Here is an 18024-nt window from a genome sequence, read left to right as displayed (position 1 = left end):
GCGACATAATGCATGAGCTTCACATACATTATCAATTTATGAGATACATCAATCCTATTCAAACAAGCATAGACCGGATGACCAGAATGATCCATAAATTAACATTAGAGAAAGCATCCATTTCATTATTTGGCATTGAACGTATTAACGATTCCTTTCTATTGATATTGCCAAATACCACTTTTGTTGTTAGGTGGATGTGCTGGCAAGCAGCACTTATGAGGATTACAAGAATATTCATTACATCACAGATGCTAATTCCAGTGAATTCAAAAACCAACATGCCGGCTGATAAGAATGACCGTTTTTCTGCCCTTGTGCCAAGTGGAACTCTGAACTGGCTTATATATGTATATTCAATTTTTTTTCTTGACAGGTCGACTATGAATGAAATCCAATAGCAGATTTAAAGGACAGGTGGTTATACAGGGCATGGTCAGAAGGAATGGTCATGCAGAATCAAGTGTTAAACAAACTTTCAAGAGTACTCTTTTTCTAGTTTGCCGATGTTCAAAGTATACACAAAATACACAGTCTGGAAGCGAGGCGGTTCTATAACCACAGAGATAGGGGATGCTTCACATCATCCAGTTCTAAACATCGCATGCACGACTTCTCAAGTGTTTGGGGGGAGGGGTGTGCGCAGCTGGGTCAAGTACGCTCAGGCTGTTCCAAGAATAAGACGAATATTACTCCCCCGGCTCGACTTGTTGCATGCTCAACGTTTCGTCTCTTCATTTTCATTGCAGACAGACAGAGGAAAAAGGAGACTGCACTTCAAATCGCCCATGTGCACTTCCCAACAGCAGATTATGCAATGTGTACATGCTCCATCTAATGGAAGAGAGGCATTTTATGCAGCAAGATCCTCCACAACCGGGTCTAGCGAGAGCAGTACGATAACAATTGCAAATGCCACACCCACGTGTTTGGGTGCTGGCGCTTGGGGCATTTCATTACTGTGTACAGTCAAGCAGGTAGGGGTGTTAAAAGATGTACATGTATGTGTACATTTGACGTTTCTAGTAAGCGAATGTGGCAAAATGCATCTGTAGACAGAAAAGGTGGCTACATAACTGCATACCATGTAACTGCATGATTGTACTGTATGCCTCCATACCAGCATCGTTAACAAATGACAATAAACTTACTCCTCTAAAACTTACATTATTTGTCTACTGTTTGTATATTTTGTTGCACAACAAAGAACATATTATGGATCCCTGACAAGGGTAAGTGTGAAAAGACTTCATTTCTTTCATTTCTTTTTCTTGTACTCTGAATTCATACAGGTAATATATTGTACGTCTTTTGATATCATTTCATGTATTTTTGTCACTTTTGTTGTTGTTTTCTCTTTTTTCAAACCTGCTGGAAGTACCTGTTGCTCACCTGGGAATCATTCCTGTGAGGAATTACCACACCTCAGAGACAATGTGATTACAGCCTATTTATCCAGACTTCTTAATTACATTATCTGGATGCCTCTAAGCAGTGAAGGCCAGGAAAAAAAAAGAAAGAGGTGATTTCAAACACAATTAAAACTCTGAGTCCAACAAAACTCACAGAATTAACCTGAGATATTCCCTACAGAAACATGTGATGAATCTTACAGTGAGATGTTCCAATTCCATGACTATGATTTTAAGTAGACGAGCATAAATTGCAATTCTGTTACAGTGTACAGAGAGGTAGCTACTACCAGGTACTAGGTTGGCAGCCTACTTTAATATACTCATTGTTTCTGCCATATCTGGCCAAATCGCTAAAATCCAGATGGGCGTTGGTCCCGACATGGTTGGATAACAGTGGCTGGACTGTACTAATATCAGAGTTTGTTGCAGACATCTTTGCATACAGTCTGTGTGTGTGTATTGTGTGATAGAGAGAGAGAAAGAAAAAAAAAAAAACAGGAAAAAGAACTATACCGAGTGATAGCACATTATGCATTCACACTGACGAATGTTTCCCTAGCTTCAAATGGCAAAAGGTAACCATACAAGGCAGTGATTCTCTCACAAATACAATAATGTACCTGGGCGTCTAAAAAGAGGGTGGACCACACAAAGCCATTATCATATCTTGGACAAGCTTCTGTGTTGTCATGGGAACCCTCTGTGAGGAAAGTGCACATGCATTCATAAAACTGGGTGTATCAATAGATGAATGGAGAACAGTCAATCATTCAACATCAGTGAACTTTTGTCTATTCATCCTGTGTGCTGGAGATTCTGAACTTTTATTCTACTTTTCTTTTTCTTTTTCTTTTTTTCAAAACCTCTCATGATAGAATTGAACAATGATAAGCAATAGACTGGATCTAATTGCCTTCTAGTGCTTATCGGGGGTATCAGTTCACAGCAATATACTGCTCCTGTCACTGCCATAATGAGTTGCAATTTCTCATTTCGGCACACCAGTATGGATGGTCCACAAGTAAGAATTAAATTTTGTGGTGAAAGCTAACTCCATATTCCCCCCCCCCCCCTCGCTCCACACACTTGTCATATTAGTAAGAAGGGAATACAGGGGAACCTGTATATGTGGCATACCTTCCTTTTAACTTTTAATACTGGTAGGATATATTATTACACCTCACAATATGCACTGGGAAAGTGTGGCTGTTTGAGACGTTTGCGTGCAAAGATACATGTACAACGCAAATTTATTTATTGGAAAAGCAATGACCAGAACGACACGAAAACCAACACCTAGTACGATCTCATGATAAGAAACCTATCTCCAGCACCACAGTTCTTGCGCGGGAGGGGCCAAACAAACACCAACTGCAGTTCTCCAAGATGACGCTATCGGCAGACTTAACTACCGAAAGTCTTAATTACGTTTGCTTGATTGCCACTTCATCTGAGGGTTGAGGGGGGAGGGGGAGGAAATTACGCTGTCAAAAATAGATGCCCCACCAAGATCTTGCGCTACAGATTTCTGGTGTTCAGGTTTCCATGGCAAAATGTAAATTTGCTCGGTTCCAAGTCTGGTCAAAGAGTACTCGAAGAACAGGAAAGCAAAGAAAAAATCAACCAAGAACAAAAACAGCAGCAACACCATACACATACAAGATTGTATAATAGATTGTAGATGAAATGGGGAAACATGGACGAGCAGTTCAGCATGTACAGAAGTACTAGGTTAAAGTAATTCAATCTGAAATGTGCTTCAACAATTTGCTATAAATATGGATGAAAACATATCATGCATCAATACCCTAAAGCTACACAGTCATGTAATAATGCCTGCATCTCTCTGGATAAGGCTTCAGGGCCAGGTGTGTGAACAAAAGTTCCCATTAACCCGCTGAGGACGGGCTGACTTTGCTACAACATGCATCTCCCATACACACCTGCCCGAGCATACTCGGGACTTGTCCTAAACGGGTTAAATGTTGATGCGGCCTCCAAACTGGACAGAGGAGCCCGCAATTGAAATTTCCCATGTGACAACCACAATCTCCATGATCTCCTCCGGAGGACGGCGGGAGTTAAGGGATGAATTTAAACAGCTTTCCCCCGATTGACGCCGGTCCGCGGAGTTCATCTCTTCATCAACAGGCTGGCTACTGGCTGCGGTCATCGAATGACAACCATCCAGCAACGACAACAACGGCAAGAATCATACCCTCAGGGGTTCGGCAGAATACCAGACTGCCTTGAAACACAGAATCTCACTTTCTTTTGACCCAGAATCTAGATCCTAGATGAAGTCTCGGAGCGTCTTCTGCCGCAGTCCAACAGATGAGAGTGGCAAGAAAGCACAATCTGCCTCTCCTTTTACCAAGCTATTCTTCTCTTTGCACCATTTCCAAATCAGATACTTTGGCATTGTAATGTTGATCTCGAGCAAGGCTTGTTCTCATTATTTTATCAATAATTTTTTTTTTTCTTAATTTCGACATTGCAGTTTATGCAAAGATTGAAGTTTGCATGCATGTCCCATCTCATTCTTTTCCCAACTTTATTTTCTTTGTCACAACAGTAGCCAAATTTTCAACTTGAGGTAAAAGATTACCTTTGGAAGTCAATGTAATTTGGTGACTCAAGTAGCAATATCCAAAATTACTCAACAAAAACTGTACAGCTGAACAGAAACAGCCACTTTTAACTCAATGACACTTGATGAGCAATCGATAAATCGGACAGCTAGAAACTTTTTAGGTGTTGTGTAAGAGCCAATGTTCACAAGAAAATATGTTTTAACTAATGTTATTTTATACCTGAGGCTAATATACAGTCACATACAGTAGTAGGAAAAAAATGAGGAAAAGAAGGCTGCAATTGAAATAGTCATACATGATCTGTGAAGAGATAATAAGGCACTTGAGCCTCTTATGGCACAACCTTCAACTTACCGAGTACGAGAGTGGTAATATTGCATGCGAAAATGAAGATGGCCAATGCACACGTCGAGACGAGGAAGAGATAAAAATAGCGATAATTCCTCTTCCCGACGCAGTTTCCCACCCATGGACAATGATGGTCAAAATTTTCTGCGGAAAACAAAACGAGACAAAATTTCCACTAATTCAAACTCTTTCACGTGCAACGCATGCCTTCAGGAGAAATTCAGAACTTTGCACAAAACATGGACACAAAAATTTCATGAAAATGACACCTCAGTCATTTCAGACTACATAAAACCACAAAACACGTACATAAAACGCTGTAATCAATCCAACTTTTTTTTTGTCCTGCTACATGAATGGTATACATCCATACAAAGAGAAAATCTTTATAGCTGCTGTCATACAATACCAAAGTAGGTACTCAAATCTATGCGCGTAGATACTGTAAAAGCTGTCATATTCATTTGGTATAATTGTATGACAGTAGCTATAAAGATTTTCTCTTTGTATGGGATGTACATTAATGTAGCTTGACAAAAAAAAAGTTGAGTAAATCACTTTTTGGCTGTGAATTTAACAATGCATGCAAAAATATTGTAAAGGTACAGATACTAGCATACAATATGTAGTCTTAGCCCAAGTGCGAAAACAATACTTCACAAAAATATCTGTTACCTCCTCATTCTCAAAAATATCTGTACACTATTAAAGGTTAGTTATGGTCAAAACTATGTTTACACTCTGATACAGAAGAGGGCATAAATCAATGCTGACAATAAATTTGAGCAGACTAACAAGTAGTCAACATCTTGTAATATTTCCCTATTGCCACAGTACATCTCCAAATATTTCACTCCAATTTTTGTATTATATAAGTGGAATGATGACAAAGAATTACTACAAGCACGTTTATCAACTTGTGAAAAAGATTACTGATCATGATGCCATCTTGGATAGTGTACTATACTTGATGTTAAAGGGATGGTACAGTATTGGTGGAGATGAAAACTTGGCTTTAAATTTTTTGTGAGACACCAAGAAAACACTTATGAAATAGTACAGAGCATACCATTTTTAGATGAATTCAAAGTTTATTTGATAAAAATCGGGTTTGGAGCAGCTGAAACATCAAAAAACAAAGTAAAACAAAATGATCGTAATAAAACGTGGGTCCCACACTTTATTAGGATCGCTCTGTTTTGGATATCTTGGCCATTTCAAAACCAATTTTCACCAAATAAACATTGAATCCCTCTTGGAATTACATGCTCTTTCATATTTCATAAGAAGTTTCTCACTATCTCACCAAAAAATGATAAAAACTTGAAGTTAAGTCTCAACCAAAACTATACGATCCCTATAAGTGTAAGGTCAGTAATCTTTAAAATAGGAATCAAATGTTCAAGCACAGAATTTGGGGTTTATGTAAACACATTGGGGGCGGGGAAGAAAAACTTACCAACACAATTGTCACAAAGGCTGCAATGTGATACCCTGGGTGGACGGAAAATTTTGCAGGTAAAGCAGTATTTGAGAATGACTGTCTGTCCCCGTATCGTCACCTCTTTCGTCCGGGGTGGTGGCCGGTATTGGGGGTTGTCCGGGTTGGGTGGTTCTGCCGAGAGGGTCAACAGAGAAGTGCCTTGATGATTATTCAGGGTACTCGAAGGCAGGAAATAAAAGCCGAAAGGAGCACAATGACAGGTCGGGACTTCCACATTGCGTGTTAAGTTCAGTGGGCCCAGAGATGCTTAAAACATTTAAAAATATACACACACATCCTGTAATACTACATTTCAGCTCCTTTCTTTTTATATCAAGAGCTTACTTTTCATTTTCATTTGCTTCAACAGTAATTATATAGTATTCAGTGCCTACGGTATAAAGACACAAGGAAAGCGAAAAGAGAAGGAAAAACACACCAAGCCCATTCTATTTCAAATATAGTAACTCCAAACCTACCGACATTAAACAGACACTACGGACATTACACTCTCCTTCCTGTTATCCTGTTACAATGTATTGTATGGATGACGTAGAGGCAGGGAAACAACCTGACATCACATCATAACCCTCAACTTCTCTCGAGTTTTCAATCAAACAAACTGAGGACGTAATACCTACAATGTATCCAGATTCTTAAAGGCATAATTTACCATTTGCAGGTGAAACAAAAACCCAGCATTAGTTCCAAAATGTGAGTCTGGGATAGAAACAACCACTGTAAAAATCTGAATCCGTATAATCAATGTTAAGTATTGGTAAATAGACAAAATGTGAATAATAGTTATAATAGAAATGCTGCCAGACTAAACCGTCTACAGTTATGATTTGATAAGAAAAATACTTATATCTCCTCATATTTCAGGCTTTAGCGCAAAAATTTTATATGGTAGAATGTTTTGTGATGCAACAGACCTACATACATGCATCAAATGTGATATCTGGAAAATTTCTAAATCACTGTTCCCAAAGGTAAACAGGACCTTTAATACCAAATATTTTAAATGCACAAATTAGGCCCGTTCACAAACATTGAAAATCGAAATTTCAATCGCGATCCAAATTTCGATTTTTTTTTTTACCGTTCATACACAGGGAAAAACCGCACTTCGCAGCAAGGAAAGAACGATCAGTGGCCCAAACTGCGCATGCGCGAATCTTGCATGACCGAAGACTGACCCCGCAGTCCCAATAGAGTTTCGCACACGCTACGAACGATGGGATTAAAAATACCGATTTCCGAATCTCGATCGCGCTCACACACACGACGCTTGGCAAAATAATCGCGATTATTCTGAAAAATCGCACTAATAGTGCGAGTTGGATCGCGATAAGGATCGCGGTAATTAGTGAGATTTTTCTGTCCACACTGGAAAAAATTTCGAAATTTTGATCGCGATAAGAAAATCGATTTTTAAATCGCACTTTTTCCCTTGTGTGTGAATGGGCCTATTTTTGCAGTGAATTAATTTTTGTGTATTTCGGGCCACCTAGGCTATCAAGAATTCTAAAACAAACAAAAACAAATAAACAAGCAAATGTCAGCAACATAGAAAATAGCTAAAAGGCCTGGCAGTCACCTGGTATAAACATCATACATACAATAATTTTCAATTCTACTGACATCAGTAGGCTTGTTTTTACACATAAAATGCATGACTCTGGCATGTGTGCAGAGCAAATTAGGCAGACAAAGGGGAAGTTATGGTCCACACCTGCTCATAACATTAGCTCCACATACTGTAAGGGATCCCCTCTCACACCAAATCCACTTTGGAAAATACTAAATACAAGTGCAATTATATGCATTCATTCCTTTAATTTCAAGTGAATTATTTCAAGAGGCACATGGATGTACTGTCAGACTACTTGTTTTCTTGATCGTCTGCCAAATGAGCAACTTCAACCATACGATGACGACCGCAGAAAGCTATTCCCGTTTGAAACATACACAAATTATGCATGCGACATTCTAACAAGTGGTATTATACATGCACAAGTGCAAGCTGTAAAAACATTGTTTGTGACCACACCAACTGTATCCAGTGTGTATGCATTTTTGCACTTTGCATTCTGATGCAGTATTTGCGGACCATCGAAAACAATGCCACATGAAATCCGAGAAAATCAGGAAGTTGAATAGGTTCATGCTCTCAACAGGCGGCTACAGAAATGTCTCTCGGAAGTTGAAATGAATTTCCAAATGTGACCAATTTGTCACTGAAAAAACTGTTGTTTTGTCACTTGTCCAAATGCTATAGTACTTTTTGTCCTTCATTGTTCCTATGTTCTATGTACAGTATAGTTCTTATATTCTTAGTATCTTTTTGGAAATGTGATCAAACAAGAATTCAATATCAAACATAGAATATAGACTGTAAAAACAAATCAAAACAAAACAAAGCAAACCTGGAATCCAGAGAGAAGAAAAATGGAAGCAAAATCTGCTCACATCTTCTTGCCACACATTGTAAACCAGTATGCACTTTGGCATTTCATGACATATATACAGTAGATCTCCATCAGAAAGAACCACTTTGAAAAAAAAAAATATAAAAAGAATGAAAAACTATAAAAAACAACAACAGGATATCATAACCTGAGAGCAACATAAAAGTGACTGTGTAATATTTTGTATGCTTTTAAGTTGTTGTTGTCCTAACTCAGAATCTGAGATTAAGTCCAAAGACATTCTTTCTTAAAAACCTTTTAGTAGTCAAACATTTAAAGTGAGTAGTACCACGGAAGACACATCGGACAAAGCAGTCATGAGACCAAGATGACTGCATGCTGACCATTACGCTAGTACCCAATTCTTCCTACTCAGACGAGCCTGTTCTTTGGGTGGTAAACCCTCTTCTCATTTCTGGACAAACAAACATCCATACACACATACACACTCACAAATCAATAAAAAGAAAGAAAAAATGTATGTACATGTACACACATACATAAAAAAGTATACCAAATATATATTTTGCATGTGTACAACTTATGTACATTAGTTTGGGTCAAGATGAACTCCATTATTATTCCACCAGCTATGTATAAATGGAGGTCCGATTCTCCTTCGTCACTTCAGACTTGGTGCTTGTTAGCGTCTTTTTACATCTACGGCTGACCGAAGGCTCATCTCATTATCGAGGCGATGCCCCGGAATATAATCCGCAGGATTTAGCTCTCAAATGCCCGATTTGGAAAAGGAACGTGGGCAAATTCTGATCTCCAAAATGTCAAGCTAATGGGAGAAAGGCCCAAGACGTCACCTGCCGAGGATAAATCTGATTTTCTCGAGTACAGCGCTGTAACTCGTGGGCTCTTTGATGTAGATTACACGAAGAGCACAACAAGAAAACACAAGGAAAGAAACAAAAAATACACTTTCTACAAATGAAGAGAAACAAACAAATCTGTGAGTAGCATTTAAACCTACAATGAAAATGTCATGCTACTATTTTCTGAGGGGGATATGTCAAAGACATGAAAATAAACATTTACAGCTGTAGTGTATATCTTCATTTTGATAGTCAAGACCTTAGTGGACAATTCACTATTTGAACACTAGCGTGTATTCGATCACAAATTTTGCTATTTGTTTTTGAAGACAAAATTTTTTTATCTTTGAACACTACCCCCGTGGATACATTGTATAGTGCATATATTTCATGTTTTCTGTTTGTTTTCTGGACATGTGGGTATTTAGCAGAGGATGGGGTGAAAATACACCCACGATCAGCATATTTCTTATATCAAATTATCTACTTTATGTCATAATTGGCTTTTAGAATGAAGCTGAGCTAGATATGGTCTTTTGTAACATTTCTGATAGCCTCAAGAGATGTTACTGACAAATTACATAAAAGAATGGTAGATCAAGGATTCTTAATGCTGACGCACTGCCATCTGTATCACCACATAGAGTCATCCGCTTGTGCATGCAACGCATTCACACCAATCCACACTCTAGCTCTGACCAGGTACTGCAGGAGAGCTGTTTGTTTTCACTACAGCTACACTGAAACTGGGTTCCAAGCATTTCAACAAAACAAAATTCCCTGATTTATTCCTGATTTTTTTCCCAGATGAAGTCTCAAATTCCATGATAATCATTTCTACTCATTTCCATTTCCAGCAATCCAATGGATGTTGTTTTGATATTGAACAAAATCAGAGTCTAATTGACTACTTTCGATTTTTAGGCCAATCATTATCCCCTGACTTTTCCCTGATTTAAGGCATTTTTATCAAATTCCCTGACTTTTCCCTGACTGGAAAAAAAAAGTTAAATAATTTTCCCTGATTTCTCTGATTTCCCTGAAGGGCTGAGAACCCTGTGAAAGTGACGTACACCCGACCAAGAAAATACAATTGTGAAATACACTGTCAGGTTCTTTTTCATCCTTTCAAATGAATTCCCCGCTTGCATCTTTTTCTTTCATTCCCTCCACTGCCATGAATCTAAGCTGGCCTTATGGAGGATATGCCTCTGTGGAAAATAAAACATGCATACTAATAGACAAACAAGAAAAAGAAACAAACAAGAGGCAAGTTGACAACTGAGTTTAAAAAGGGATGGTATAGTTTCCATTGAGGTGGGGCTTCAGGTTACCAACTTCTTCTGTTTTTTTTTTTTTTCTCAACCTGTTATGAAATATGAAAGAGCAATAATTCTTCACGGAATTCAAAGTTAATTTGATGAAAATTGGATCTGAAATGTCTGAGATAACCTGAACATAGCTATCCTAATAAAAGGTGGGATCCACTTTTTATCACGATTGCTTATACTTTGTTTTGTTTTTTCTGATATCTCAGCAATTTCAAAACAGATTTTCATCAAATAATGTTTGAATTCCTCTTTAGAATTGTATGCCTTTTAACATTTCCTAAAGTGGTTTCTTGAATAGCATGATCTCTCAGAAAGTTAAAAGCCGAATCGTCACCTCAACGAATACTATACCATCCCTTTTCACATCTCTACCTCAGTACTATCTTTTCCACTCACCACTAATAAACTTTTTTTTCCCCCCCTAAAAACAAACAAACAAATACATGCGAATTTCACAACACAACAAATCTGTTTGCCTTCAACTCACCTATCTGTTTTTCCAGGTCGGCCAGTTCCGCTGCTGTGCCTCTGGGTAGAATGCCTGGGTCGGAGAAGCTGGTTCGGAATAGCGTGGCCAAACAGAAGATGAGCATGACGGCTGCTATGACCGGTATGGCTATTGTTACACGTCGGGCCAGGTATGGTGAGCTGAAGGAATTTGTTATAAGACAGACAAATACATTGTAGTGTCAGAGTTATCATGCAGAAATCATCATATTAAAAAAATCATATTTTGTGACATAACACTAACAGAGCTATTTGATGTTTTATTTTTTTTTTTTTCTGAATGGTCTCTTAAATGTAGCATGCAGTTTTACACCATTGCATGCGAGCTGAGTCAATCACATGCAGCAGCTTTTTTATAGCTGCGTGTGATCCAACTAGTACGTGTTGTACCTAGTAACGTTCTACCAACCCACTGCTGAACTGAGGGTGTATTCGAGTGCTATAAAGTGAACCAAAGCGGACTGAACCAAAGCGTACCGTACTGAACTGTGCCAGATTTAAAGCGTTCGAGAGCTCTGTTGAGAAAGCGTTGGTCTCACAAGTTATTTTTAGAAAAGGTCACACATTTTTGTAGCAAGAATGTCATTCACCTGCCGCTTGAACTACTTACAGCTGTCCCGAAAAAAGAGAATGATGCATTGATGATGTCTTTGCATTGTGACATATGCACATGATACGTGTATGCTTTACAGCGAACTTTTGGTACCCTTTTGGTACGATTTTGGAGCACAGGATGTATCGAGAAGTGGTCCACTTTTGGCTCGGTACGGTACGATACTGTACACTTTAGGAGCGTTCGAGCCCTCCTCCGGTGTTGGTACGGTACGGTACAGTTCGCTTTTAAATAGGAGAGTGCTCGAACGCACCCAGAGTTGGCACTTCAGGAATATATGTATTATGTAGTGCTCAGGATGTATTACTGTATTTTTACACTTATATATGTCAAAATACTTTTTAAAAAACCACCACATTAATCATCTTGGCAAATCGGGCCAGACTGACAAGTTTCTTGGTGGACCCTTTCGATGTATAATCGCAAGCAAATTCTGAATGGCAGAAAGTAAATTTTGTTTCCTAATGTGAGGTCCTACAAGATCATGTTGTGTTGAGTTCATGAGGAGGCTTGCTGTACAGTTAAAGCTTTCATCTGGTATGCTGCAAGAACAAAATTGTACCAAAGCTGGAAATCAAAATTCATGGGGATCAAAACAACTAACAATTTCTTTCCATAAATATAGTAATTATATTTATAATGTATTCATGTGATAGTTTAACACTGGAAAGGTATCGTTTAAGTCTCCTATCATCTCATAGATAACTTCTATGCACACAATTGAATTAGTACAGTAAACAGTATCAAGCGATGCTAGAGGAGAATTGCAACAGATAGACAGTGCGCTTATTTTCAGGTAAAAAACAAATCATGAGCAAATGCCATTCTGCCGGTAGGGAACGGATCCTGTAGCACACGAGGCTGGAGTATGCATTCTACTTAATAGTCAATTTTCATATTTTATACTTTCTGCCTCAATCTGGATTTCTGAGACAGACAACATAGCAAGGAAAGCAAGATATGGAACCCCAACTACTTTAAGTTATTCTGGGCATCATCAGAAAAAAGGACATTACACTTGTACATGTCAAACACAATCAGCCTCTGTAGGAGACATACTGCACCTACAGTGTACAGTTTGTAAAAGCCAGAACTTTTGATGAGCGAAGTTCTGAAATACTGTTATTTTCTTGATCATACATTGTAACTGGGCACAATAATAATGTGGCGGTATTTTGATATCATCTTTTATTTCAGCTATCACATAGTTACCTCATATTCTGCTAGCCTACAGGAGCTAGAATACGCGCAACTTCGCATTTAATCATTCTATCTTGCACAAATCCAATTTGCAGTTTCCACCACTCCCCAGTTTCTGTCACCGAAATCTTTTGGTTGGCACTTTGAAGATGCTCCCCTTACAAATCTCCCTCTTCGTCAAAACAGGAAACCATACATGCCTGTTTGCGGAGAAAACGATCAAGCAATGACAACAAGGCTCGCCTGGTAAAGCAGCTCATAGTGCTCAATTGCTGTCACCATGTCACTTTCATTATATAGCCATTAGCTTCTACAGTGGCATGGTCTAGTTGTGCAAAAGACGCTTGTATAGGTACTTTCAGATAAACATGTTTGCAGTGCTCATACTAGACACAGTTCATAGTTTTCTGTATGCGCCACATTGCATACTGCATGCAGAGCTACACTGTTTAGCAGTAGACAGGAAACGAAAATATACAAATAATCTGAAAGGAAACATACATGTATACTATTAAACACACACAAAAACAACAACAAAAAACTGCTAAAATATACTTCATCTGATATGCGAGCCAGCAGAATTAGATCGCGTCAAACGGGGTGTGAGCTTTCAACTCAAGTAGAATCTTCATCGGAAGCAAAATGACATTTGAACACGAAAGGAAGACATGAATATGGACTATAAACATATTGTATGTATTGAGTGTATGTAAAAAACTTTACTGAGTAAAGTGTACATGTCCACCTTTCAGGTATTGTCAAATTTGCTTCTTTAAAAAGATCAGAGTAAAACAAAAGAACATGAAAGAGAGAGAGAGAGAGAGAGAGAGAGAGAGAACGCTCCTCTAGAGATACACATAGAACAAAAAACTAAACCATAACCACAACAGACTCAACATAACAAACACAAATTCAAAACATGAGGACTGAAGAATAATTTTTGTTTGCTTTTTCCTTTATTCATATAAGACAGAAAAATGAAAACATTCCATTGTGCTGCCTTTTATCAATTCACAATTTTGCAAATTAATGGCATTTAAAGAGTCTAGAAATAGTTGAAATGCAATTTTCTTGTCCTTCTTTTCTCCCTGAAATGACAGACACGTAAACCATCTTTAACATAGAGGAGGGTTTTCCCCTACTGTGACACTTATGTTTACACAAGGTAACTCATACGTCCATTGCAGGTAGCCTTCAGCCAGCTGACATTCTACATTTTAAATCATTCTGTGTTGATGTTCTCTGTTCACAGAAATGAGAGGTACACTGTCTGACACATTTTGGGGAATACTGGCTAAAATCTATATCAATTTCATGATGGAAATCATGAGTATAAGGGCCTATATCAAACTTATACTTGAGCATCTGACTAAATTTTGCATAGTCTTTCAAAGATCATATTTATTTTCTTATATTCATTTGATACATACCCGGTATCTATTTTGTACTAATCAGTGATCACTTTGCTTGTGGTGAAATTTTACGATTCATGTAGTCTTATCAATGCTTGTTGTTAAATAGATATTCACTGAAGTACTGTATGCGATGTGCATGAGAAAGAACATCTGGAGCCTACTCTATCAATCTTAGTTCAAAGAGATTGTACAGTTTTGGTTGAGACCGAACTTCAGGTTTCTAACATTTTATGGCAAGATAATGAGAAACCTCTCTTGAAATGTAAAAGAGCATGTACTTCCAAGAGGGATTCAATGTTCATTTGATGAAAATTGTTTTTGAAATGGCTGAGATATCCAAAACAGAGCAATCGGAATAAAAGGTGGGACCCACCTTGCTTTGTTTATACTTAGTTTTTGGATGTCTCAGTCATTCCAAAACCAATTTTCATAAGATAAATCTTGAATTCCTCTTAGAATTGTATGCTCTCTACTATTTCATGAGTGGTTTCTTGGTATCTCTCAAAAATGTTGAATGCCCAATCCTCACCTCCACCAATCACTATACTATTATCGCTTCAAGCTGCATACAGGGGATTTTTTTTTTCTTTCACATATTTCATGATACCATGGCCCTCGATGGATATTTGAGGTAAAAAGAATTATCAAAAAAAAAAGGAACAAACGTTTCAACACTTTTTTTTTTTAAGAAACAGTTTGTTTTCTTCACTTTTGCTTTAAACAAGTTTATTCTATTTCAGGCAATGAATACACATCCACTGTTTTCACATTCGGGATCAAAATGGGGAAGTGCTGCACTCTTTAAAAGCATTTTTCCCCTTTTGTACATTTATGATTCATGCTGTAAAACTTTGGCATTTGCCTCAATAGCATAATGTATCACAATCACAGTTAAAAGCACATCTTTGCAATCTTTGCAATGGCACTTACGTGCATACATGTACACTCTAAATATCCCCCAAGTTTCCCCCTATTGAGATCTATGTACGTGGCTCTCTTCTCTCTCTTTCTCTCTTACGGTAACCCTATACATGTACATGTCAGCTTGTGTATCCATACATGTACACACTGAACAGGATGTTGCAGAAAAAAAAACAACAAAAAAAAAAAACAACAGCTTGCCATTTTTAGCAAAGCAATTAATTTTGTCCACAAAATAGGTCACTACCTACACCATATGTCAGGTATTTTGAAAATGGTAATCCTGAGGATTGAAATGCATTAAAAATTCTAGTATCTCTTCATCTCTCTCTAGGACATGTAAATCCAAAATTAACTTGAATTCTGGTGAACTCAGAAAGAAAGAAAGAAAAAAAAAAGCTTTTAAATTGGAGTGCTATGCTCTTAGAATATGCAGGCTTGTGTACCAGCACTCTCAAATAAAAGTGCACCAGTGTGGCCATTTACATGAAAATACCATGTGTTACATGTTTGTACAGCTCAACATTCAATTTCATTTATTCCTGGGCAACATACACAGAGTGTATCAGCCTGAACTGAAATTCACAGTGTACGAACTTCATGGGACAAACCTACAAAGAAGGTAATGGGACCATTACTTGCATGATGCCGATTTTATTTATTTTTTTTTTAAATAATGATTTATATTTTGTTTGCAACAGAAATCTCCCACAGGCACACATAAGGTATGGCAGGAACTGCAAATATGGCATCTATGTAGTGCATGAAATGTTTGATACTTAGTACTTGAAAAGCCCACATGACTGGGGTGTTGAACTGAGGAAGGATAAGTGTATTCATTACACTCTAGGGGATCTATTTCAGGGTGTACCTAACATCCTCTACTGGCTTTGATATAACTTTCATGACTTAAATACATATGTACTTTTAGGTACATATTCTGCATAATGGTCTCAAAGAGACCTGAACTAATCTCTCCCCCCCCCCCCCCGACTGCGTTAAGCCAGTACAAAATCCCTTGAAAGCCTTAACATTGGAAAACAAACTACAAATTTGTCATACATACAGTTTACATGTCTACTGTAGGCCTACAGATAAATGTATTGTTGTATACCATGTACATGTGTATGAATTTCTGTGTACTATTACATACACACAGACCATGCAGTCTGCTTTTCTTTTTTTTTTCTTTTTTTTTACAAAGCAATGACAAGTTATTAAAGAATATTGCACCTCATACATACATACTGTATGTGTCATATATTTCGCAAGTCTAAATTTGCGCGAATCGGGAATTCCCGATGATTTCGCGAGTGGTTGAATTCGCGATCGTGGAGTCCTGTACTGAACGGAGAAGGGTACATTGTACACATTTGTACATATGCGTACGTCATATTCACATTGGGCTCAGAGTCAATATTTTTGCGTGTCTTTAATTTTGCGAATAGGACCTGACTCGCGAAATTCGCGAAAATAAAAACCTCGCGAAATATTCGGCGTATACAGTACATTACTGTAAAAGTATGAGAAAAACAAACAGCCTTCAGCAACTGACAAAACTTAGCATTTTTTTTTTTTTTTTTTTTGGGGGGGGGGGCTGGTTTTAGAAGGCAATATAAGTTTGCTATGTACACTGTACAGATATCCATTTCAAAGTTAAAATGTCATATACGAGTCTAGTAAACTCTATCACAACCTTGGGCAGTGTTCATGTTTCTTGTGAACAAGAACATTTTCCCTTTTGAATTGCATTGGCAGAAAGTGACAAAGTGTGATAGCTGGCTACATTGTATAACTTCAAGGAAAATGAAACCCTGTAATTTGTACATAATGTCGAATTTAAAGTGAATGCAGCAATACAATGTATTAGTACCTGCTGGAACACATCAGTGCTTAAAGTTTGAGGAAAATCTGACAACCCCTTCAAATTTTTGCAAGTTTTAGTGCAGCCATCGCAGGATTGGTACCATGTAGCTTGTGACATCATTTATGAAGAACAGAATAATTATCTAACAAAATATGAAGAAAAATCAACATATTTCTATCACAGTGAAAGAACACTCAACTCTCCTCTTTCAGAAAGTAGGGGGAAAACATTACCTTTGATGACATTTACATGTATTATGTCAATGACAAGTTAAAGAAATGTGTACTTTTCATTGAAAAAAAATGCAATTCTTTTTCATTGAATCCCCATGATCATGTGAGGTCAATTCCTCTTTTAAAGATAAATTACTTGCCCTGTGTACCTCTCCTACAGTGTACATAAAAAAAAATAATAATGATTAAAAAAAATGGAGAGGTACACAATTTGCATAACGAGTTTACACGTGTACATTTGTACACTTGAAACGTAAAAAAGCAGTCCTCACCTGCATGATGATAAAGTAGATACTGCAGGGGCGTTGTCCTAATGTGAACATACACTATTTTCATTCTGCCCCCCCCCCCCCCCCCAATATGAGCAACATGCTGCTCATGAAGATGGCTGTAAATTGGGATAGAAAAAGATATAACCTATCTAAAATAAACTATCAACAAGAATTAACTACATATCTGGTCTTTGAAAACACAACCAGAATCATGACTCTATTTAAGGAATCTATGACAATTTTGAAGGGTAATCAACTTGTCTGCAGGGGAAATAATAATAATAATAATGATAATAATAATAATAATAATAATAATAACAATAATAATAATAATAATAATAATAATAATAATGTTAATAATAATAATAATAATAACGATAATAATAATACAATGATAATAATATTAATACAATAATAATAATAATAATAATAATAATAACAATAATAACAATAATATTAATAACAATGAAATTGAAATCAAACTTGAACCACCCAACATACAGAATAAGGCATGCAGAATTATATTCAGA

General features: G+C 37.3%; 1 protein-coding gene across 1 annotated transcript in view; it reads right to left on the bottom strand.

Moving 5' to 3' along the window:
- LOC140242250 (palmitoyltransferase ZDHHC14-like) overlaps window positions 1-18024 on the bottom strand; it is a 61509-nt gene that overhangs the window by 18393 nt on the left and 25092 nt on the right. Inside the window, exons 2-4 of the mRNA XM_072321995.1 lie at window positions 10954-11114; window positions 5817-5972; window positions 4364-4501 (exon numbers count right to left, since the gene is read on the bottom strand). Of these exons, the coding sequence (XP_072178096.1) occupies window positions 4364-4501; window positions 5817-5972; window positions 10954-11114 (455 nt within the window). The remainder of the gene's footprint in view (window positions 1-4363; window positions 4502-5816; window positions 5973-10953; window positions 11115-18024) is intronic.

The sequence above is a fragment of the Diadema setosum genome, chromosome 19, assembly GCF_964275005.1.
Source record: "Diadema setosum chromosome 19, eeDiaSeto1, whole genome shotgun sequence".
Classification (NCBI taxonomy): Eukaryota; Metazoa; Echinodermata; class Echinoidea; order Diadematoida; family Diadematidae; genus Diadema; species Diadema setosum.
This window is presented reverse-complemented; position numbering and strand designations above follow the sequence as displayed.